We start from the raw sequence: 22,685 nt of genomic DNA on the forward strand, positions 1-22,685 counted from the left end.
GCCCGAAGCTTCCCGAACTCCCGCACGTCCTCGGCCTCCGGAGGGAGCCGAAGTTTCCCGAGCGCGGGGGTCACGGGAGGCGCCGGGCCGCGCGGGGCGGGGCGGGAGGCGGGCCGGGCCGGAGGGCGCGTGCGCCCCGCGAAGGCCTCCGGAAGGAGCCGAGGTTTCCCGAGCGCGCGTCGCCAGCGAGCGCCTCCGGAAACAGCCGAAGCTTGCCGAGCGCCGCCGGGCCGAGCGGCTCCGGAGCGGCCCGAAGGCGCCCGAGCGTCCGTCCTGCCGGACTGCTGGAGGCGGCCGCGGCGCCATGTTTGATGCTCCGCTGCTCCTGTGAGGAAAATCCGCCGGCATCGCCCGACAGCCGCCGCCGCGAAGGGCGCCGCTGCCCCCGGGGAGGGGCGCCGAGACCCCCCGCCGCCGGCGGCTCATGAGCAGCGCGGCCTGAGCCGCTCCCCCCCCGCTCCGCCGTGCCCTCCCCGCCGCGAGCCCTCCGGGAGGCGCGTTGTCACGGAGACCGGCGCCGGTGCCGGCCCGCCGCGCTGCCCCGGCCGCCGCCCCGGCCCCCGGCCCGCTCCCCCCCGCGCCCGCGGCCCGGCTCCCGGCCCCGCTCCCCGCCGGGGGGTGGTGGCTCCGCTTGGCGATGAGTTTACCGCAGAAGGCGGCTTTGAAACCCGGCGCGGCGGCGGCGGCGGCGGGGACCGGCCCCGGCAGCGGGGCGGCGGCGGCGGCAGCGGGGCCGCCTCCCCCCCCGGCTCCCCCTCACCCGGCGGCGGCGGCGCCCGCGCCTCACCCCACCATCAGGGCCTTGCCGCCACAGCCGCCCCAGCAGTATCCTTTCCCCGGGGGGCGAGGGCCCCCCCGGCCGGTGGGGGGGGACGGGAGGGGGGTGGGGAGGGGTTGTGGGGGGGGAGGGGGTCGGGGCGCAGCCCTTTGGGGCCCCTTTTTGTGTGTGTGGGGAGGGGGCGGGCCCGCGGCCCCCCCCCGCGCGGAGGGGGCTGCACCTGCTGGGGCAGCGCGGGGAAGGGGCCCCTGGCCCTCCTTGTCCCCCTTGTCCCCCCCTGTGCTGCCCTGTCCCTGTCCCCCCCCCCCCCGTGGGGTGCTTCCTGCGTGGGGGCTTCAGCCCCGATCTCCCCCCCCCCCCCCCCGGTGAACTTTTAATGTGAAATCGCTTGTCACTTTGTCACTTTTGCCTCCGGTCCTGCCCAGGTAAGTGCTGGGTTTTTGTTGTTTTTTTTTAAAGGCGAGTTTCAAGGCCGGCTCTCCAGCCAGGGCCGATTTTCCTGGGGTTTTACTTTGCTCGTGGAAATAAATCTAAGGTGGAATGTGGCGCTGAGCAGCTTGCCCCGCGAGGCCGTGTGTGATGGGCAGGAGAAGCTTTCCACCCAAAACCCCTCCGCCAGAACGGCCCCGCTACAAAGGGAGGCCGGCGCTCGGGGAATGTTTTTAAAGGTCTCCGGTTCTCTGCGACTAGGCCCCGAGTCAGGAGGTAAATACTGCAGGGATCAGCAGGAAAGTGGGGTGGCGAGCGAGCGTGCCTGCCTGGGTTTTGTTTCCAGCGTTGGACAGCATCCCCTGGCGAATTGGCGTTCCTCCCCCTGAAGTTTTTTTTTGGGGGTGGGGGTGTGGAGCGAAAAGACATGCTTGGTGAAATCCAGTGTTGTCCTGGAATGGTGTCGCATGCTGTGCAGGGGACAGTCAGGAGTACGCGTCGCTGTTTGTTGGTGGTAACGACTTATATTTTAACATGGAAGCAGAGGGTTTATTTATTGTTTTTGGTTAAGATCCGTTTCAGCTGTGTGATGCGTGTGTTCTTTAAGAAACGTGTTCCCTGTGTATAAGCATTTTGCTGCTCTCACTTTCAGTTTTGAGGTGGGAAAACCAAGCCCTTTTATGATCAGTTTAGGTCCATTGTTTTCTTGAGCTTCCGGCAAGAATCATTCTTTCCCTGACCACAAATAATATTGCTTAAATCATGGGACTGTTGACGTTACGGGTTTGTTTGGGTCAAGTGAAACCTCTGAAGAATGAAGAGTGCTGAGGAGGGACATACCCTCTGCTGGGTGTTTCTGGCTAGCTTGTGATACTCTGTAATTCCAGCATGTGCTTTATTTAGGAAAACAGCGCAAAGGTGCTGTCATTACCAAGTCAGCAGGGTGGTGGTGAGTAAAACTGTTGCTCAGGGGGAATTTGCTCACTTTGGAGTGTTGTGCCAAGAGTTACAGGGGGGACGCTGGCCGGCACGCACACGGGGAGTCGGTGCTCAGCCGATCCTTCCAGCAAGGTGCTGGCTTGTCTGGGAAGAGCCTTGTCCGTGCGGGATGCGATGCTGGTTGCCTTGACGGTTAAATGGCCAAACTTTGCCTGGGTCTGGGACCAGGAGTGCGCTAAGGTTTCTACAGCACTTCATTTCCAAGTCATCATTGAAAGAACCATGGAGGGATCTGAATACTTCTCCGACATCACCGAGGGCGAGCTTGGTGGTGGTTTGCCCGAGTGGCAGCACGGTCACAGCTAAGGCAGGAGAGCTGTTGCCTTTGGTGAGTTTTGTCGCTACACGCCTTGCGCGCATGAGGGAAGAAGCCTTGGCTGACCTCTGAGAGCAGCCCTGGAGGAAGAGGCGTGGGGGGAACGTGCGTTCCCTAAAGGAGCGGTGGCAGCGTGGCACCTCGCCTGGAGCCACCTGGGGGCCCAGAGCAGGAGGGGGAGAGGAACCAAGCGCTGGGTAGCGAGGACACGTCAGAGGCAGGGATGCGGGCAGGTTGGTGTGATGGGGCTGTTTTTCCTTGTAGCCGTGCCTGTTTCAGAAACACCGTGTTTGTCTGATACGGCTTCTTAACTTTTAAATAATCTGTCCATGCGGTGTATACAAACACCGTGTTCTTGGTGCCTTTTCAGCGAGCTGTGTTCAGGTGTCCTGGCTGGTTTTTCTTCTGCTGAAAGTTGTGCATGCTTCCAGGCAGCAAACAAAAGCTGTTACCTTTTGTCAGCAGTGCTGCAGAAGTGAGGCTTCGGGAGCATAGTTCATCTGCGCTTTACTGAAGTGCAGAGGGTCATCTGAGTTCAGCCTTATTTTTAGCTCTGTTTGTTTTTTTCTGTTTTGGTACGACTGTTGAGACAGCATTACCCCACAGCAGATAAACTGTAGCTGCAGGTTTCTCCTGGCAACTCAGAGTGCATGGCAAGGTCCCCGTGTCTCCTCCTCACAGCAGTGCAAGTAATGTTGATCCAAATGATTGTTGCATGTTAGTGGGTAGACTGCGGCTCAGACTTGGGCTTTTTAAACTAAGCTGCTTCCACGTGGTGAACTTTGTGTCTATGGAGACACATGGGGTTTCAGTACATCATGAAATTAAATGTACAACTGAAAAAGAATTGGGTAAGAGAAAACTGGACAGGAACGAGGACTGCTTACGTGAAGTGCATTTGTAGAAGGGGATTAACGAGGGAAAAGAAAAATTCAGGGGAAGAGATTTAAAATCAATTTTCTGAAGGAAAGCAAAGCTGGAGTGTGATGGACGTGAATAACAGGAGTGTTTTGGTGGGATGATCGTTCTGTTACGTGCTGGCTGGGAAGTTACTGGAGCTGCTATAAGACAAGAGAGCTTTGAATAATTTCCGCATCGCGGCGGCTTTGAGAAATTAAACTTTCTATGTAAGTTGGGACACCTTTGTGCCTTTGGCAGTGGCGAGTAGTCAGTCAAACCTGGTTTCGGGCAGAAGTTGTGCTCAAAGTTGTCAGTGTGAACAGAACTCCCAGCTCCGTTCTGACCCTGCCTGGGGGGGGACAGCGAGGGTGTCCGCATGCCACGCTGAGGTGCCGTGCCGGGGCTGTGATGGAGGCTAAAGCCAGACCTGCCCCCTTCCAGGCTGCCTCCGAGCAGTAAGTTGCACACGAAGCCGATTGTTCTGTAGCAGGACTTCTTCCACCAAAATGTAGAATGCTGAAGGTGCGCTGCAGGCTGCTGGCTTTCTGTGGGCCTTGGTGGTTTTAACGTGATGCTACTTCTGTGCGTTAAGTCACGCAGTGCTTCTCTGCTCTCCTTTGTGCTCCCACTTACAGGTTTCCTGAGGTATTTTTTGTGCGTGTTATAATAAGCTGTTCTTTAAAAAGTCCCCATGCTGTGAATAAATTTTGTGGATCAATATAATTAGGTCACCAGTGTCTTCCTAGCCTAGACATCAGCAAACACTGCGCTATAAAGGACAAACAGATTGATTTATGCTGAACTCGGGTAGCGTTGCATGCCTGCTGGCCCTTCAGGGTTAATTTAGCAGCGTACCTTGGAGCCAAATTAGAGCCATCTTGGCCTCTGTGCTGGTATCTGTAGGTTTTTGTTTTCTTTCCCAAACTTCCTTGCGTTTGGAGGGAGTTCAGCTTCCTGGTTTTTGATGCTCTATATGCAAGCACCGGTAAGCTTGACCTTAATACAGCGCTGTAGCTGTTGGGTTGTGGGACTGGCTCTCTCTCAGCCCGGGTATTTTTCAGGTTATTGCAGCAGGGCTTTGTGGCAGCTTCGGGGTGGGTTTTTAAACAACAGTTGTTTAAAAAATTCTTTCTCTTCCCTTACAGCTCTCCATCCCTACCCTTTGCTTCTGTTTCTGAGAAGTGGAGAGGAAGGGTCAGCATTTTTATGTGTGTGTGAAGTTCAACATTGTCGTGCACGGACACTTGGGTTTTGCTGATGTTTCCTCGGTGATTGAATGTCTGCTTTTGTCCTTGCAAGGTGCTTCAGCTGACTGTGCTGTAGCCCCTCGCAGAAAGCAGCGCACAGGCGGTACGTGGCAGCGCTCCGCATGGGAGCGGAGGTTTGCGGCGGCTTCCCTAAAGCCTGGGAGTACAGCAAGAAATACAGGATCGCTCTCAGGAACGTCAGAGATCTGTGTGAAGTCGGGGTGAGGTTCTGGCAACGCTTACCTGGTGTTCGGACGCGTGCCAGGTTGTGCCGTTGCAGTAGGCCTGCGCTGGCAATCTTCTAGTTAAATTAGGGCTGCTAACGAGGGCTTGGCTGTGTTGGCTTTTCTCTCTTCCTTGCTCATAGCGTAGTGAGCAGAGAGTTGAGCAGGTGCCGTAGGGTGGGAGGAGAAGCGGCCTGAGAACTTCCCCGGGGAGAGCATCGTCGGCGTGCCCTGCGGGAGAGCGGGCGCTGGGCGCTGGCTGCCCCTGGGAGCTCGGCGCCGGCGCCGCCTTCGCTCGCCGCGTACTTCTGTTCCGAGTGGCTTTTTTCCAGATGTGTGATGCAATGTCTTCGGGCGCTCTCTGGGGTTTATCTGTTGAGGACTTTGAAGATCAAGGTGCAGGGATTAGGCAGGCAGTGGGAGCTGCTTGGGCACACCAGTTGTTGGTGAAGGTCGTGACTGTGTGCGAAGCGCCGTGCCTCCCTGCGCCTCTGGCGGATCAGCTCCGGCTCCTGCGCTGCTTCTGTGCTGAACTGGAGCTGAAACGAGAGCAGGATCAGAAGTGCCCTCCCAAATGCCGGTCACAGATGCTTTTGAAGAATGGTGTTGGGAGCACTGCAGTCCTGAAAAGGAAGGGGTGGTGAAAGGCGGAAGAAACCAGGCTGGGATCAGAGATGTTCCCTGCTTTCTGCTTCAGGTATAAGCCCTGAGTTCAGGGCCGAGCTTTCTGAAATCTCAGCTGGGTGAAGGGACACAAGGGATTCCTGTTGCCTGAGAAATGTTTCTGTTTTAAAAATGTGTGACTCTGTGGAGCCCTTGTATCTTGGGAGGGGATGCAGCAGGAGAGAAGCTTCAGAAAAGCTTTTCACTGCTGTGGTAGTGGCTGTCCTGCAGAGGAGGAATGGGCACAAGGTTGTGAGCATATTGCCAAAAAGTAAGTGCTTTTAGACTTCTCTGCCATCTCCCTTGTTGATGATCCCCAGCCTTGGCACATCTAAGCATTCTTTTGAGCAGAAATAACTTTAATTTATTTAATGACAAAAGCTAATCATGTTATAGTGCAGATATGTCACTTTACTGGCTTACAAGAAAATCTTACAAGATTTTATGGTGAAATGTCTTGGAGAAAACCATTCTTCCAAAAGCGTGATTTGAAACAACTTCTATTCCTCTCATGTTTGGAGCCATGATTGCATATGTTCTCTGGCAGCAGCCTGCAGGAGGTTACTTTAGTCATTTACAGATACATATTTTAACGTGCAGTACTGATCTTGGAACACGGTTTGTGTTTTTATTCATGGTAGTAACTTGATTAAGTTGAGTGAGTACTAGGAGCCTTAGAACAACTAACCTCCCTTTTCAGTGTCGGGAAGTAGAAGGATTTTCATCTGTGTGTGTGGGTTTTGTCCGTCATCGTGTTAGGGCTGAAAGGCTCTTTCATGTCACTAGCTAACACGGGCTGTGTTGAGCTAGTGTGCTTGCTCCGTTGTGTCATGGGAAGAGTTAGCAGTGAAGGGCTCCCTTTGGAAGTTGTGGATAACCTGTATTTTCTTTTTCTCCCTAATGCAGCAATTTCAGGGCTAGTCCACTCTCAAGTTCAGCTGTGTGTAAATTGTCTAATATGGCTAAAGTTGCTGGAATTTTCACTCTGGGGAGTTAGAGATGGGTCCTACCATTGTTTTACAGGCGTTTCTTCAGTGGGAGCCTTCATCCATGACTTCATGTCTGTTCGCAATTGCAAAGGCTTTCCTGGAATGAATGGAGAGGAGAAAATGGGCGTTTGTTCTGGGGCACGAGGTGCAGGTGGAGGAGTGGTGTGGCCCCTGCTCTGGAGGGGCTGGTGTTTCTGTTTTTAAGCACAGTTGGTGTGAGTTTCCGTAGTTCCGTGTTGTGCACCTTGTGGTAGTTCCAGGAACTTCTCACACATGCAGCTTTCCTTTCCAGGCTGCAGACTTTGTTTTGCCTCCCAAATAGGGAAGGATGATGTGGAACAGCTGGAAGAAGAAAATAGAATGGATTCTTAAAAAAAAAAAAAAAAAGGGTCAAAGGGAGGAGAGCAGAATAAGCTTTTAGGCTAGCAAAATTTTCTAGTACATGTTATTCTTATGTTTTATTATATACATTTGGAAGATGTCCTAGAGCATGCTCTCTTCATAGTAGGTGATGGCACGTTGTTGCTGATGGGACTGGAGTCAAATTGCTGCTGGGCACATAACTAGGTTAATGGGACAGTATTTTTTCTTTTCCTGAAAGGAAAATTACACGTTTTCTATTCTTATGGTACCTTAAGAATTGTTTTTGCCTGTTTGCTGTGTAGTCACCCAAGATGAGCAGAAACAGGCTAGTTTCCTACACAGAGGAAAGCTCTAAGGCTTCCCTGGATTGTATCGTGTTTAAATCAACTCTGCTACCAAAAATAATAACTTCCTGCTGTTGGTTGTAACACCTTTGCGTATCCTTTATCTGGATGAGATCTGAAATATTTCTAGAGTTTTGAGCATGCCTGACAAAAAGCAGAGTGGCTTCTCAACTGCACATCTTGAAAGAAAGACACGTGTTTGATCCTCGACTGATACCAGTAGCATTCTCCAAAACTGTCAGGGATTTGTTGAAATGGGTTAGGACTTGCCTAGGTGCAGCTGCTCCTCTCCCAGCGGCTGGACGTGGCAGGAATGAGACTTGCTCTGGAGAAGGAGCGTCCTCGTGGGAAGAGCTGGGCGAGAGCCACCATGGGGACCACCGCCGTGCTCAGCGGGTGAGTGGGCTTCACGTGGTACCCACTCTGGGCCGTGGGGCAGGAAAAGGCACCTTGCTGCCGCTGCCCCTTGGGTGTCCTTGATGCTGTGAAAGCACTGAACAAAGAAGAGTTAATGCGGTTAAAGATCTTAATTAAGTAATACAGGTTTTCCTGAGTTTGGGAAGCCTTTGCCAGTTGGAAACTAATAAACATTGCACCGACTCTGTGTCAGGTTGCCAAATAATGATTGTGCATTTGTTTGTGTTTCAGTTTGATTTACACGTGAGAGTGACTCTGTGCGAGTTACTGAATTCCTATGGTTTAAATGCCCATGTTGCTAGTGGCTTTTGAAAATCCATTTGAACTAATGCTATGGCTGCACCAATGGTGGTCTGAAAAAGAGATTTCCCTCTCCTCTGCGTTCTTAAGGAGTCATAGAAGTTGCTGTGTCTTGAAACTGGCGTTTTTCTGAGCTTATTTTGTTCTTTCACTGAAAAGCAAAAATGACAGAAGTCTTCAGTCTTTTCAGACTAAGCAGGGGAGACTGCCTATAAGAATGAGAGATATATATATTTATTTTTTTTAGTGATACTACTTACAGCCTTGTTTTCTTAATTGGTCACTGGTTTTGAAAGGCTCCTAACTTCTTCGGAAAAGGAAATGTCTAAAAATGTGTATTCCACCTAAGCAGTGAGACCTCGCCCTTCTGACCTTGTACTACAGTAAGCTCTTCTACAGAATTGTCAAGCCTGAACTGAAATTCAGGTTGAAATCTAATCTGAAAAGTTTCTGAGAGTCTTTATTCTTGTTTGTGATGTACATCGTGCTCCAGGCTTGACACTGGGCACCTTGTCTTGCAGCATTCAGCTGGTAAATTGGGCAGGCTTGATGTGTATGTTATATTTGAAAGGGAACTTGGCAGGGTACTGTAGCTGAGGGTAGATAATCTATACCATTTATCTGGGTGGAAGTCAAGGACCAAAATCAAAAAGCACTTAAAGCATGTTTGTTGTGACTTTTAATGTGAAATTCATGGTGCTTCGTAAGCTCTGGAGTGTGCGGGGACTGCGATTTCAGGAGCTGGTGATTCATGCCCAATTTTAGCATGGTGAGGCTCATGTAGAAGGTTCTTTTGGACGTACTATTTTGTGAGCTGCTGAGACATCTGAGGAGTTCAGCTTGCTCTAGAATATATGGTTAGCTTCAGTTTGTGGCATCCTGTCTTCCCAGTGCATATGCAAATATAGATACTAGTTACTGGATGGTCGTTCTTCAAATACTCTGCTCTTCTGAGCTCTGCATTTTTTGTTCTAGATTTGTAAAATGCAAATAATTCAGCTGTCAACGTGTTTGTAACTTAGCCTTTATGTTTTCCTCCAGTAAAGGCATTTTAAAGTCAAAGTGCTTTTATGTCTGGCTCTTCAAAAGAAAAGGATGTAATTTTTGTTGATATGCAAATATTGCAAACTAAACTTTTGGGATGTTCTGTGAGCTTAAGCTGTTCAGCTTAATTGTATTGATTACGTTTCCATAAACCTTTTCTTAATTAAAAAGTTTGTCAGCACAAATAAACTCCTTAACGTTTAAATATTTGGTTCTGGGCTTGCATACCAAGTTTAGCTTGATGTGATTTCCATTCAGCCCCCCAAAATGGAATATTTGGTTGTGCTGTCTGTGGCAGCAGTACCTGGCGTTGCAGGCATTCACTGGAACAATTGTTGCTGGCGCTTGGCACGGTCCCCATCTCTTCTTGCTGAAGCCAAAGCACACTTTATCCACTCAGGCTGACGTTAAGATCATTAAATAAATGAATGAATTGTGCTGTCACCAAATTCCGATCCTGGCAGACTAAGAACATGTGAATTTTATAGCCCGAACCTCTGTCCAGAATGTCTTATTGAATGGCCTGGATGTCAGTAGTGGGAATAGTCGGCAAATGCTTTCTAGTAAAATGGGTATGCCTTAATCAGAATTATAGTGGTGAGTGGTGTAAAAGCCTGAATTTACTGGACATCTGATCATCCAAGATGAGTATTAATCAGCCTGTGACGTGCATGTAAAAAGAAACCAGAGCACTGCAATAAAACAAGCGAGTGCAGGAGAACTGAGGCGGGCAGGGCGCTGTTTCTCTGCTGGTGGTGTGGATCTGTCTCCGATTTGTTAGGGAAGCGGTGAAGGCAGAGGTAACTGCCAGCCTCCGGGGAGTTGGAGGGCTCTCTGGTCTCACTGAAGCGCTCAAAGGTTGCTCAGGTTCTGAAGGTCTCAGAGCAGGCTGCTGAGCTTCCCCCTGCAGGAGGAGAAAGCTGAAAATACTTCCTTAGGGGAGAAGAGCTCACATGCTAGGCTTGGGTTGCTCTTCTTTGTGGTCTAGCTCCATCCCTGGTTTCATGATTTTGGACTTAAGACAGTGTTCTTGCTTAGGAGTAGGGGACATAAAAGATCTGTAACTTCCCTGCCTACTGCAGGAAGGTCAAAAATGTCCCCGGATTTCACAGGAAAAAGTGTAAGTGAGGTTGGACTGAACGTATCTGCATCCTGCTGGTACTGCAGTCCCAAGGTGTCTTCTGGGTTTGGGATCTCCTAAAATCCACAGCTGGCGGGCCAGAACGGCGTGGGGTGCTGCATGAGGTGCCTCTGGGAGCAGGGGTAGCCGCTCACCGCAGCTGAGTGGCTTCGCCTGGACAAACAGCTTGGTCCCGATGGCCCCCTGGGAGCCGCGGCTGCCAACACGCGGTGCTCTGAGCAGTGCTCCACATGGGCTCTGAGATGGCAGGGCTGCTCATGGCATTTAGGGTGTCCTTTTGCTGTAGCAAGAGAAATGTTACAAACTTCAGTTCTTGCTGGGCTGGCGAGCCTCACATTACGATGAGTTTAACACAAGTTTGAGGGGCGATTCTGAAGGCTAACGGCAGTGTTTGCCTGTAGGAAACTGCTCACGTTGCTGCTTGTGGGCGTGAGTTGGATCCCTGAGTTTTACCACCGTGTCGTGTCAGTTCTCTGTTGGACCTACTAGTTATTTCAGTGTTTCTCTGTCTATCCGTTCCTTGCATGTACTTCGTGCATACGGCTGAGCCTGGGCAGTAGGTGCTGCAGGGCCTCTGGGGATCACTGCTGGGACAGAGGGGCTGTGTGCCACAGCTCTTTGTACTTCCCTGCAGTTGTCACAGGCATGTGGCTGGTGTGGGCAGTTCTTTTTTCTGTTTGGATGATTCTTTCCCTTCATCTAATCGTAGAAGCACAGAAAGGCTTGGGTTGGAAGGGACCTCAAAGCTCCCCCAGCTCCGTGGGCAGGGATGCCACCCACTAGACGAGGTTGGCCAAGGCTCCATCCAGCTGGGCCTTGAACACCTCCAGGCATGGGGCATCCACAGCTTCTCTGGGCACTTCTCTAACTTGCGGCGCTCCATCTTGCTGGAGCCCCTGTGTCTCAGGACATCAGAGATGCTCTGCACTAGGGACAACTTGAAGTATTTGATTCGGTCCCTTCTTGTTCTGATCATAGGGAAATGTCAACGTTTAACACCAAACGCAGCGCTATCAAACCGGAGGATGTCCTTTTCTTCGTCTTCTCTTCCTCCCCTCACCATGCCTGGATGTTTGACTTGATTAGGGTTAACCTGATAAAAGGCTGCTAAAGTTGCAGCAGTACCAGCATGGTCTTGGGTGCATCCCTGTTTGTGTTCTGCCAGGTGATGCCACTCGCTGCCGTGGTGACAAGGAGAGCCAAGTGGCTGGGGGCTGCTCCTAGGTGCTTGTTCAGAAGTTTGTTATCTTTGGAGACCCGCTGCAAATACAGTGCTGTAGTTCCTGTGCAGTCTGAAATCAGCAAAGCTGGACTTCTACACCAGTCAAAAAAGGAGCAACCCTGCCAGCAGAGAGGTCTGTGCAAAGGGTCCTGAGCAACCAGAAGGCAGGGATGGGTCCTGAAAGTGCCATTTGCTTCCTGATGCACAGGGGGTAGCACATCAGGTACGTACGTCTGTGCTGCCTTCCGCTGCACGTGGTTCACAGCGATACTTCGGGGGCTGCTGGGTGCTCTCAGGAGAGAGGCGTGTGCTTGGAAGTCTTCCTTGGTAGCCGTGTGTGGTGGATGCAGCTTTCCCTCTGCGTTTGTGGCCCAAAGTCAACAGCCAGAGCTACGGGCAGTAAAACTAGCTTTTAAAATGAAAAATGCTCTGAAACTAATTCACTGCTTGTCTTCAGGTTCTGCTGGGATAAATATATTGTTGCTATTGCTCTTTTTTGTCAAGCACCCTATAGAGGTGTGCTTAAAGTATGCAGCTGAGAGTCCTTATGTGGAAAAATTGAACGAGTGAAGCATTGGACCAAAGAGACTCAGAGCTCCTGCCCACCCTGTATCACTCTTTGAACTACGGCTTTTGTGGAGCAGGATAAGATTCATCACTCTGTCTTCCCTAGATGCCTGTGTTTTCAAGACTTCATTTTGTATGACATGGGATTTTAACTCTGGAGAAGTCATAAACTCTGCATGTGACAAGAGGGCGCTTATGATTTCATTTCATTTTGATAAACCGCTGAAATAACGATTATGGGGGGGAAATCGCAAGGCGTTACAAAATTGGGAGTTGAAATGAGCATTACTGCTCTCAAGGAGCACAGTTTTTGAATTCGTTGCTCAGATCACAGAAGGACAATCAGTCTGGGTGACAACACCGCTGTCACCACGATGCTTCCTGACAGATTGACCAGCCGAGCATTAAATTTTCCCATGAAGTCACAGCATGAAGTATTAGAGACACGGTAGGAAACACAGCCCAGTGAATGAGACGGTACACCACGAGGCTGCTTGGTATTCATGCTCGTCACGCAGAAGGAACGCGGGGCTGGGGATGCAGGGTGGCTGGTGGAGGGTCCCCGAGCCCCCAGGGCTGCAAGCAGTGGCCGGCCCTGTAGAGAAAAGAGGTGAGCACGTGTGGTAGCCTCGTCAGCTGGAGTGGCTTGTTTGTGCTGTTAGGGTACGAGGTTGGAGGTGAGTGGGCTGGGGACAGTTCTGTGCTCATGAAATGCATAGGAGGATAAAACTGAGTAAGCTGTGCTTCAGTAAATTACAGAAAACAGTGTTGAAAGACTCGGTTGAAATTTAGATTCTCAGGTGAAAATTGCCCTGAGTGAGCGCTGTGGTTCTTGTGTCTGGAACTTTTTTCCCCCTTCCGTGCCTGTAACAACATGCCCCCAGATGCAGATAATTGCTGTGCTGAAGGGAAGCTGGAGACGTAAGGTTTTACTTTATGAATTCAGTGACTGCAATACCTATGCTGAAGTTTGTTGCAGGCTGCAAGCTGAATAAAGGCTGAGAAACATCTTGGTCAGAGGAAGGCTTTTCTCTAGACTCTCTAGAAAACCAGAGGGACGTTTTTCTGGTTATTATTGGTTTTAATTTTCTTCTTTCTCCAGGGATATCTAATAGTCTCCCCTTGGAAAGGGAAAATTTGGTATTTCTCTCTACAGATCGATACTGCCCTTACTAGCAGAACTGTTTCTCCGTTTTGGTTGGGATGAGGCAGGTTGCCTCCTGGTCTGTGCTGGGCCAGTCGTACAGCCGTGGCACCTGGCCCTCTTCCCTTTCTCTGTTTGGACTTTGGCGTTCTTAACTAGGTATGTGTTTGCAGTACAAATTCAGTTTAGAAATAACTGTGTTAAGTAGCTGTTCTGAAGGAGGGGAAAACCAAACCAAAACAAAAAAAAACACAACACAAAGCAAACAATCCCAATCTTCTCTTGCTGGCGAGGCTGCTGGGAACAGCGGTACCTCTCTGCCAGCCCGGTGGAAGCCGTCCTCCCCAGCACGCCAACAGCGGGTCCAGGCTGCCCGGCCCGGCACACGGAGCCTGTTTACAGAGCTACCTCAGAGCAGCTCACAAACAGCGTCTAAGCAGGTCAGAGCCTCTTTGCCAGCGTGTGTGCAGCTGGTATCAGGCCAGAAACTGCTGTTTCAGCTGCTAATCGGGGGACAGAAGTGTGCTAAATTGGGGATTTTTTTTTTTTTGAAGTGTGCTTCGGTTTGCGTGAGATACTGTGTGGTTTGCATATGGTGTGAATTGTTTTATCCCCAATGATTAAGATTGAAATACAGAAGTACTTCACAATAACTAGCCCTAGTGTTATATCAGCACTTGTGGTACGGAATGGAAGAGGTAGGTGATGGGTATGGCTTCAGCTCTGCTGCCATGCCTGGGGCATTTCAGTGAAATACTTTTTTTTTTTTTTTTTTTTTCCTGCCAAACTAGGTGGATACAGGCTTCTGCTGCAGCCAAAGGTCTAGAGGACAGCTGGAGAAGTGCACTGGTTAGTTCAGGAACACACCAAAAGCTAAAGTAACTCTAGAAAGGAGTGGGCTGTATGTGTCCTAAGGCCAAAAGGGAGATCCAAACCTTGTTCTTCCATGGCTGGCTCCTTGCAATTGCTCCTGTGTGATCTTAGCCAAGCCAGCTCTCTGCGGCCTTGCTATGTGTATTTTTACAGCATTTACCAAGACATTCACTTAGTCTAACAGTTGTATAACTGCCTTTCAGCGTAAGGCTGCTACTATTATTTTCTTTTCTCTTCTCTCAAAAACGACGCGTGATGAAGGAAAACACAGCATTCGTCACGTGCTCTGGCTCCAGACGATTGCTTTGTGTCAAACTGCCCGCTGCCTCCGCCACAGCTCGGGACTTCGGTGGGCGTGAGGTTTCTCTGGGGTGAGCATCTTCCTAGGGATGGCTGCAGCCGGGGCGATCTGCAGCCTCGCTTGGTGCAGCAACCCAGGAAACTTTCTGTGCCTGTATTTTCTCCACTGAATCCTTCTGTTCGCTTCCATCTTTAAATATTTCAGACAGGGATCGCTTCTCTGAAGCTGCTTAGGGAGGAATCTGATGGTTTTTAAACTGGCAAAACAGGGGGGTGTGGTTAGCTCTGACTGGGATGGTTGTTATCAGCTGGGGCAGAAACGTCTTCAGCGAGCGGCAGCTGGAGCATTATTTTGGCAGCCTCTTCATGTCCCTCGTCTCTGGAGGGGAGTTTGCTGCGTGCAGTCGGCTCTATTGTGCATGCCTGGGGGTCCTGGGAGCTAGCATGCCATTTCCCTGCTAAACTGTTTCTCACGTAAATAAGTTTTTTTAACACTTCCCAAATGCTTGGTAGCCAGAGGCTGGTCTAGAAGAGCCTTGTTGGGAAAAGCAATGTTAGAATATCTCTCTCTTTCAGGTAATGTTTTTTTTTTTTTTTTTTTTTTTCCTCCTTCTGTTGTAGTTAATTGCAAAAATAAATGCAGTTAACAGTATCCAAAAGACTTTTTCTTGCTGCACCATGCTGAGAAATGCCTTGTTCGTGATGCTTCCTTCCCTCCAAGCTTGGTTCATTTTCAGATGCTGAAGGGCATTCTGAGACTCTGTTATAACTTCATTTCACATCATGTTTATATGAAACAGACAAAAAAAAAAATCCAGTGCTTTGCCAAATATTTTCAGAAAGAACAAGCTTTGTGGATAATCGTTTTCATGTTCTACCTGCTCCGTGGTGTGTTAAAGCTACAGAAGAATCTTCTCTACCCTGAATAAAGGCTTTGAGAGATTAGCCCTCAAGTAGTCACTTGAGGCAGGTTGATTAAGAAATATACTCAATGTTAGATTAAATCAAGATTTGAATAATGGAGTTACAATTGACTGTCACTCCTGTAATCCAGTTATTTTGAGATTGGGATCGGTATGTGCCACTCCCCAAGTTGTCTGTACCACTGCTCTGAAGGCAGACTGATCAAAATGCCGTGCGACAGCATGGAGCTTCCCCAGTTCTGTACTTGCAGCTTCATCCCATTAACGCGTGCGTTATTAAATGCGTTGTGCCTAAACCTGGCGATCTGGAGCAAAGGAACTCACCGTAGAGCACTGAGGGTTGTTGCGCAATATACAACTCAGATACGTAAGTAGAAACAACGTGCCTGTATCGATGGTGAGGCTTGAGGTCTTTTTGTGTTCAAAAAACATTTGGAATCGCATTGGGGAGGAGCTCGGTGAGTCACCGCACCTGCAATTTTAGCTCTTGGATATCTTCAAAGAAAAAAGCGCGGGTCTACCCTCAGACCTCTCCTGAAGCACAGGAAACTCACCGGACAAATTCTCCCAAGGTCTCCCTTGGACAGCACGCTGCTCAGGCCTGCCTCCTCGCCAAACGCGATGGCAAGTGTTGCAGCGTGAGTCGCCGGGTCCTGAGCTCCTTACATGTGCTGGCTCCAGCTGAGTGCCTCGGGAGTGGTATTTGTGAAACTAGATCCCAGCTCTCCCTGCTGGAAAGCCATCCCTTGGTATCTTGCAAGGGGTGTGTGTTGTAGCTGGGGTTTAGCTGTGTGTTTTCTCTTTCCGAAACGTGAGAACAGAACTATTTCTTTGCTGTAGCTATACATTACCAGCCTAGAAAAACAGGAGGTTTTATCTGCATTAAGGCCTAAATGATAGCTGTGAACCAGGAGCGATGGAGGTATTAAAGATGCAGAAGAAATGCGTACCTTGAGAGCCCAGGATCCAGGCAGCTTCTGAAGGAGTCTTCTGGTGAATTGCCGAGGATTCTGTTGCGAGGTGTTCCAGGACCAGCGACCTGAAGGCTTTCACCAGGTCGCTGTTTGCTCTGAGGTCGCCCTGGGGAAGCAGTACAGAGGAATTGCTGAGGCTGTTTGCTGCTCACCGTGACTCACGAGAAACACGGTTGCAGGGGATCAGGTGGAGGGAATGGGGTTGTCTGCACGGGAGGTAAATGAGTCTGGAGTGCCTTAAAGGAGCTTCATTGACGTGCTTGGATTCTGTAGAGAGAACCAGGACACCTGATTTGCTAAATTCCCCTTAAGAACAGGGAAACCACAGCAAAACGGTCTTTCCACGGACTGAAAAGTGGATGCCCTACAAATAAAAGTCAGCAGCACGTGTGCCTGGCAAGCACTCAGCGGTAACATCACTCTGGTTGTGTCTGGTAGTAATAGCAACTTCCCCTCAGAAACCTTTTGTGCCGATGTGGGCAGAAAAAGGGCGAAGTTTGCATGGGGTTAATAGCACAGTGCTTTAAAGCCAAGAGCTTTTTAACCATAACCTGGAACTGTGACTTTCTGTGCATTATTCACCACCTTCCCAGGCTGGGCTTCTTGCCGTGTCCACTGGTTGGTTGGCTTTGCTTTTGTTTCCTGGGCTGTCGTGTCGCTGTGACCCCACTGAATGCAGCTTCCACGGGCCCCCAGCACAGCAGGCTGAGGCGGCGCGAGCCCCTGGAGCTGAGGGCAGTCTCTTGTTTTCCCTGCCATGGGGAGAAGTGTTTTCAAGGTTTCTGGGTGGGTATTCCTGCGGGGTGCCAGGGGACAGTGTGTTATTCTAAAAGAACATCCCAATCGCAGAGCAGACCCGGGCGGCTGCAAAACACGATTGAATCTAAATGAATGAACCGATTAAAATCTCTACACCAGCAGTGTGCACAGGCTCCCTTACAGCTTATGGCTCAGTAAAAGCAAGGAACGTGAAAACAGGAAACCTCTACCGACAGTGCTTTGAAGAGACTCATTTGGTTGACACCTCTTTCAGCCGTGGTGTTTGTCCCTTGCAGCCTGTTTATGTGGGGTTTGTCTAGGCCGTATGCAGAACAGCCGGAGCGCTCATACTGAAAGCAGCGAAGAGCCCTGAGGTTGGGGCCTAAACCTACCTGGTCTGTGGCAGCCGCACTCGTAGCTCTTTTACTGGCCTTAATAAACTTAATGAGGCTCTTTGTCTCCTTTTTCTTAGGTCTTCATCTTTTTTTTCCACATGAATATTCAAGTATAAACGATGTTGAGTAGCTCTTATGTGCTGTGTAATGGAGTACATCTTCTGCTTTCTTAGTTGCTTTATTGAGTAACTTTTATTATAGATTGTTTGATTTCTAGATGCTGGCATTTCATTACTGCGTCTCAAAAAACATGTTATCTTTGATCAGGGCTTCTGGACTGTACAAAGCTGAATTAAGTGGAACAAATATTTACATCTTGATTTACCTGAAGACAGAGTGTACTTTCATGCAGACGTTATTGATGTTCTTGTGTCTATGGTGGTAATGTTAAAGCTTTGGAGTAAAGAGGCTTTATTTAAGTTGCTTGCCTGATGCATGCTGTGTTCAGGAATATAAATAAATAAAACGTACCCCGCTGCATTTTGTTCTTAATCATCAGTGCAGCAGGCCTTCACTTAGGGTGGTAGAAGAGAAGTCCTATCAACACGTCATCTCTGCCTATAATGCCAGATGTGCAAACTGAAATCCAAGTCACTGCTAATCAGAAATAGGGTGGTTTTTTTTTCTGTTGTTTTGTTTTAAAGTGCTGTGATTCTTTGTTTCTTCTCAATTTCTATGTTTCTTCAAACTTTGGTTTCATGCTTGCATATTGTAGCAGTTGCTGCCTCTGTTAGTATTTCTAGCAAGCCCAGAATTACCTGGGTTTAGGTTGAGTGACTTTCTATTGTTGCTTTTTCTGCTTTTCTGTTCTCATTGCCTTCTTTGTGGGTGTTCAGTAATTGGACAGCTGGAGTTCAGAACCTGTAGCACCCTGGCATTAAAAAAGTAGGGGGGAAGAAAAATACAAGCACATGCTATAAAATCCCACTTCTGCAGCAGCCACAGGTACTCTGCAGCTCGCAGCGTTGTGCTTTTAAGTTCCTCTTCCCCACTTCACAATGTTGTTCCTGAAGAAAGAAAGGAGGCAGAAATCTCAGCTGTGGGTCCGGTTCGTGCCGTGGATCCTCCCTCTGGAGGCATCCACACCCTGCTCGCATGTGGGATGCCCGAAGGGCCGTGACTTCTTGCCCGGGTGGCTAGTTCTACTGAGACCTTCCAGCATTTGCCAGTGAACTGGCAGATCAACTCTTCCAAAAAGATCCTTATCTTAACGGTTAAAACCGGGAGTCCTTGCTGTATTGAAAAACCTGAAAGGAAATAGCACCCTGTGCGAACTGTGGCTTTGTGCATACTTAGGTAATGGGCTATCAATCAAATTTAATTAAAACTGTGGTAACCGCAGAGTTTTACTCCCTTTTAGTTCAGCTACGACATGGGGAAAAAAGTTTTATCTTTACAAGCTGCTCTTGCAGAAGCTATTGCTGTGATTGCAATTAAGCCCTTGTCTTTAAGGCAAAGAAATTAGTTTGCTTCTTTTTATAAAGAAATTTCTTGCCCCTTGGCCAACTCCAAAAACAGCAGTAGAGTCCCCAGAAGCGAAATGCGCGCCTAAAAGCAGCAGTATCAGCGCGCTTCACGCTGCGGAAGGGCAGGATTCTGCCAACTTTGTCTTTCATGTAGTTCTCTCACATCAGCCTGCTGTAGGAAAATGGAGCCCGTGCTCAGGTTTCCTTTGAGCCTCTGCATCCTGTGCTCATGCTTGAGGCCCGCGGGCGTGCAGGAGCTCCTTCTGGAGCGGGTTCATGCAGCGGCCGCCCTGCTGCCCCCTCGCTTCCTGCGGCTAGGTGCAGGAATGGTGGAGGGGTGGAAACACAAACGTTGTTGTTTGCTTGCCTGTTTCCTTTGTATGGTTATACATGAAGCCCATGGAAGAAACTGCCGTGGTTCTGCCAGCAGCAAAATCTTTGCTCTGCAATGGTCAAGGGTTTAGCAGCAGGGAGAGTTCAGGCAGCACTCTTTCCTCCGTCGGGACCAGCATGCGGCATGTGCCCAGTGCAGGAGAGAAAAAGCAGCGAGCCTACATGCGTGTGTTCACCACTGTTGGTTTTTGCAGCAGATTTTTCCTGCTCTTCGGGGCACTCCGTTCACCAGCAGCACTGAAGGTATGTGACGGCCGCATCGTAAGCCAAGCGGAGGGCCCAATCCTGTGGTCAGGTGGGAACGGGCTCCTGGCTCCTGTGGCTGTGCAGCCAAGGCAAGGAGTCTGGGTGTGCCTGTGCCTCAGCACTGAGGGGAAGAACCCCCCCCAGCGAGTATCAGTCCCCTCAAGATAACGCTCGCCTTGATCGCTCTGTGCTCCCAACTGGTGGCCGTGTGTTAAATGGCGTGCTGGTACTGGCTTGGACCCTTCTTTGGTGTCTGCGAGGGATTTTGGCTAGCTGCAGAGTGCTGCAGAGCATTTATGGTCATGCTAAAAAAAAACGAGGAATGAGCTGTTGGGTTTGTTTGGTGAAATCAATATTAAATTTAGTTTCTTTCTAACTGTGAAAGGCGTGCGTGCTTTGTAGCGTGTTGGGTGATTATCTTGAAATGAGGAGCAGGTCTCTAAATGTAAAGGACGCGGAGAAGGAACGCAAACATTTCCTCAGTACCAGGAGTGGAACAATAGCTCATTGTTGGGAGGAAGGGATTGCAGAAAAGCAAGCAGACTTGAAGAAATCAGGGTTTATTTTCTATAGCTTCCTCTTTATATTGCGCTTCGAGGCTCTTTGGGAACTAGATGTCCAGTTCCTGGAATGTGTGTCCCTTAGTCGAGGAGGGTTCGGTGCGAGCAGAGCGTGCTCTTTCAGTTCATGTTTGTTAATAGACAATACCCGGGTTACGGGCTGCTTGGAAAGCTCGCTGTGTTCATGCGAGTCCTCTCTCCCCCTTGCAGCTTGGCAGCTGAGGAGACGTCCCCTAAAGAGACAGTACTCTTCTTCCTCCCACCCTCACTTCTTTCTGCTATATATTGGGCTGTTGAATAGGCTTGCATTGACCAGAAAGACAAAGAAGTCTTTCAGGCTCTAGCTTTAGCCACAGCCAGTGTGCTGTGGGCTTTTGTTAATACTTTCAGTCCCCCCTTTCTCTTTCAGCAGCCCTCACTCTCATTGTTAATACATTTCAGGAGCAGCAATGATATTTCTGCATTCGTTTTGTTTGCTCAGTTTGCAGGAAAAGTTGCAGAAAGCCGGGAGGGAACGCGCTATCTCGTAGTTCTCCGTGGAACATTTTCTTTCATGCCTTTCTCAAAGAAAAGTGGATCATGTAAACAGATCCTGGCAAATCCTCGCCTGAGCGGGACGTGGTTGTAGAGCGTTAACGCCTGTGCAGGCTGCGTGCATGCAGAGACTGAATGGCTTGTTCCAGTGCTCGGGAATACTAAATGGCTTTCCCCCCCGGCTGGATCCGTCTCCATGTTGTCCTGTTTAATTTTGTTCTTGCATTAGCCAGCTAAAGATGCAAGCTCTTATTAAAACAGCTGTTTTTGCTAAGTGGCAGTTATGCAGTTGGAGAGTATTGTTCAACAGTTGTAAATTCATTCAGCATCATCCGAAACTGACTTCATGTGCTGCTTATTTTCCCAGCGGAGGGGGGGTGCGCTCCCTCCTATCAAGAGGTTGAGGCAAGCGAAAGGAAAGCTACTTTTCCATTTCTGTGTTAATAAATCTGAAAGCTACTGGTAGGTGCTCTTTAATCGTTCTGAAACATCAGTAGGGGAATTAATTCCTGGAAATAAAATGTTAGGAAGCAGCTGATTGAAAGGGCTGATGTAAAGGAGGCATGCAAAAATAAATGTAAATGCTGCCAGGAGTAAGGATCAAGGTAGGGAGGTTGTTATCATGAAGCACAGATGATTGTTTGGGGGGAGTGTGCCCCAAAACCGAGTGTTTTGTTGGATGAGACTAACTGGGAGAATGGGACAGTGATGGATTTGATTATGCAAATGAGCTGCTGTCAGCAGTATTGTTGCAATCAAGAGATGGCCACAAAGGCTTAGGCTTTGGAGCATCTCAGCACACCTCTTTTTTCAGAAATAGTTGGATTTTTGGTACTCTGAAGCAGTGTTTAATGGCATGACAAGCTGCATTGTCTTCGGCCAACATCTCCTCAACTAGAGCATAAATTCTGAAGTTCAGAGAAATAAGCGAGACTGCATTTCTGCACCTCTTAAAGGATAATGTAATGGAACACCCTGTAGTGAATGTGTGACAGGCATGAAGAAAAATGGCATTCGGAGCTGTGGAGGGGCTCGAGCAAGTGGCAGAAGAAATACTTGTCACGAGAGCAAGACTTATTTTGTTCCTAATGGAGGGTGACTCTAAATTCTTATAGATGGATGCTGAGCCCACAGTTTCGAACTGGCTGGGAAGGGGAGCCCCAGACGCGGCTGTTCATCACCCCCGCAGCCAGCTCGAGCCTCCCGAGTTGGGAACGAGCGGCTGCCTAACTCTGCCCTGTGGGAAAGTGCACACGGTTGTGCAATCCTTTATTTAAGGCCTTGAGGGCTTTAAAATCCATAGTCGCTTAATAAATCAAACCAACTTCAGATAGATGCATTGATACAGGGATGTAAGGTACGAGAATGTGCCTGCGTCGGCATCTCTTTGCCACCTATCCCGAGGGGTGCATCGCTGCCCAATCGCAGTGCATTTGAGCATTTGGAGCACCTATTTTTCAGTGGTGCATTGCTATAACATTTTAGTAGCGTTTTCTAAATCAGTGTATACCCTTGTATGTGGACACCTCGACACCACTCTATGAAATGGGGAAGAAATGGATTTTGAAATACTCTGCGACCATCCAGTAAAATGTAGGTCTGCTTAAAGTCATTGCTCGTGGGGAGGAAGTTCTCAGTCATCTCAAATTTAGTTTCTCATTTGGAAGGCTTCCTTAACCATGCGACCAAAAAAAATAAATTCCAATATTCATTAATTGCTTGAAAGGGGTTCCTCTAGCCAGGGAAAGCTTCACAAGTGATCTGCCACACAATGCAAGTGCTCCGTGTGCCCTGGTAAATGTTGTCTTTAATTCTGTTATTCTTGTCAGAGGGTCTGGTTCTAGGTGTTTTTTTTTTTTTTTTTTTTTTTTTTTTAAGCTTTTGTAAGAAAATGCCTGGGGTAAAATCACTGTATAGCAGTGAAGCCCAATAGGGGGAGTCTGAACGTTAAATAAAGCCTTGTCTGAATTCCTTCCAATTTCCTGTACAAAGAGATGAGCCTCGCCGCGTGTCTAGGAGGCTAATAAATTTAGGCTCTTGCGGATCAAAGGGGAAATGAATTTGAAGGCCTAGGGGCCTTTGCTGTACTTAAAAGTATGGAATGTGATTGTGAGACAGCACTAAAATTGTCCTTTCTACTTTTTTTTTTTTTTTTTTTTTTAATTCATGCCCAAA

At 49.1% G+C, this 22,685-nt stretch overlaps 1 protein-coding gene and 1 long non-coding RNA gene across 5 annotated transcripts in view; both read left to right on the top strand.

Moving 5' to 3' along the window:
• The first annotated feature begins 202 nt into the window (after nt 1-202).
• EIF4G3 (eukaryotic translation initiation factor 4 gamma 3) overlaps nt 203-22,685 on the top strand; it is a 154,542-nt gene continuing 132,059 nt past the window's right edge. For all 4 annotated transcript variants that reach the window (XM_084494678.1, XM_084494679.1, XM_084494662.1 and 1 more), the window contains exon 1: nt 203-825. In XM_084494678.1, coding sequence (XP_084350804.1) covers nt 638-825 — 188 coding nt within the window. In that variant the 5' untranslated portion in view covers nt 203-637. The remainder of the gene's footprint in view (nt 826-22,685) is intronic.
• Nucleotides 13,878-14,482, top strand: LOC311422125. Its single transcript, XR_014685196.1, has 2 exons — nt 13,878-13,936; nt 14,222-14,482. It is a non-coding gene; the product is annotated as an uncharacterized lncRNA (long non-coding RNA).

This window comes from Aythya ferina, assembly GCF_964211825.1.
Source record: "Aythya ferina genome assembly, chromosome: 21".
NCBI lineage: Eukaryota > Metazoa > Chordata > Aves > Anseriformes > Anatidae > Aythya > Aythya ferina.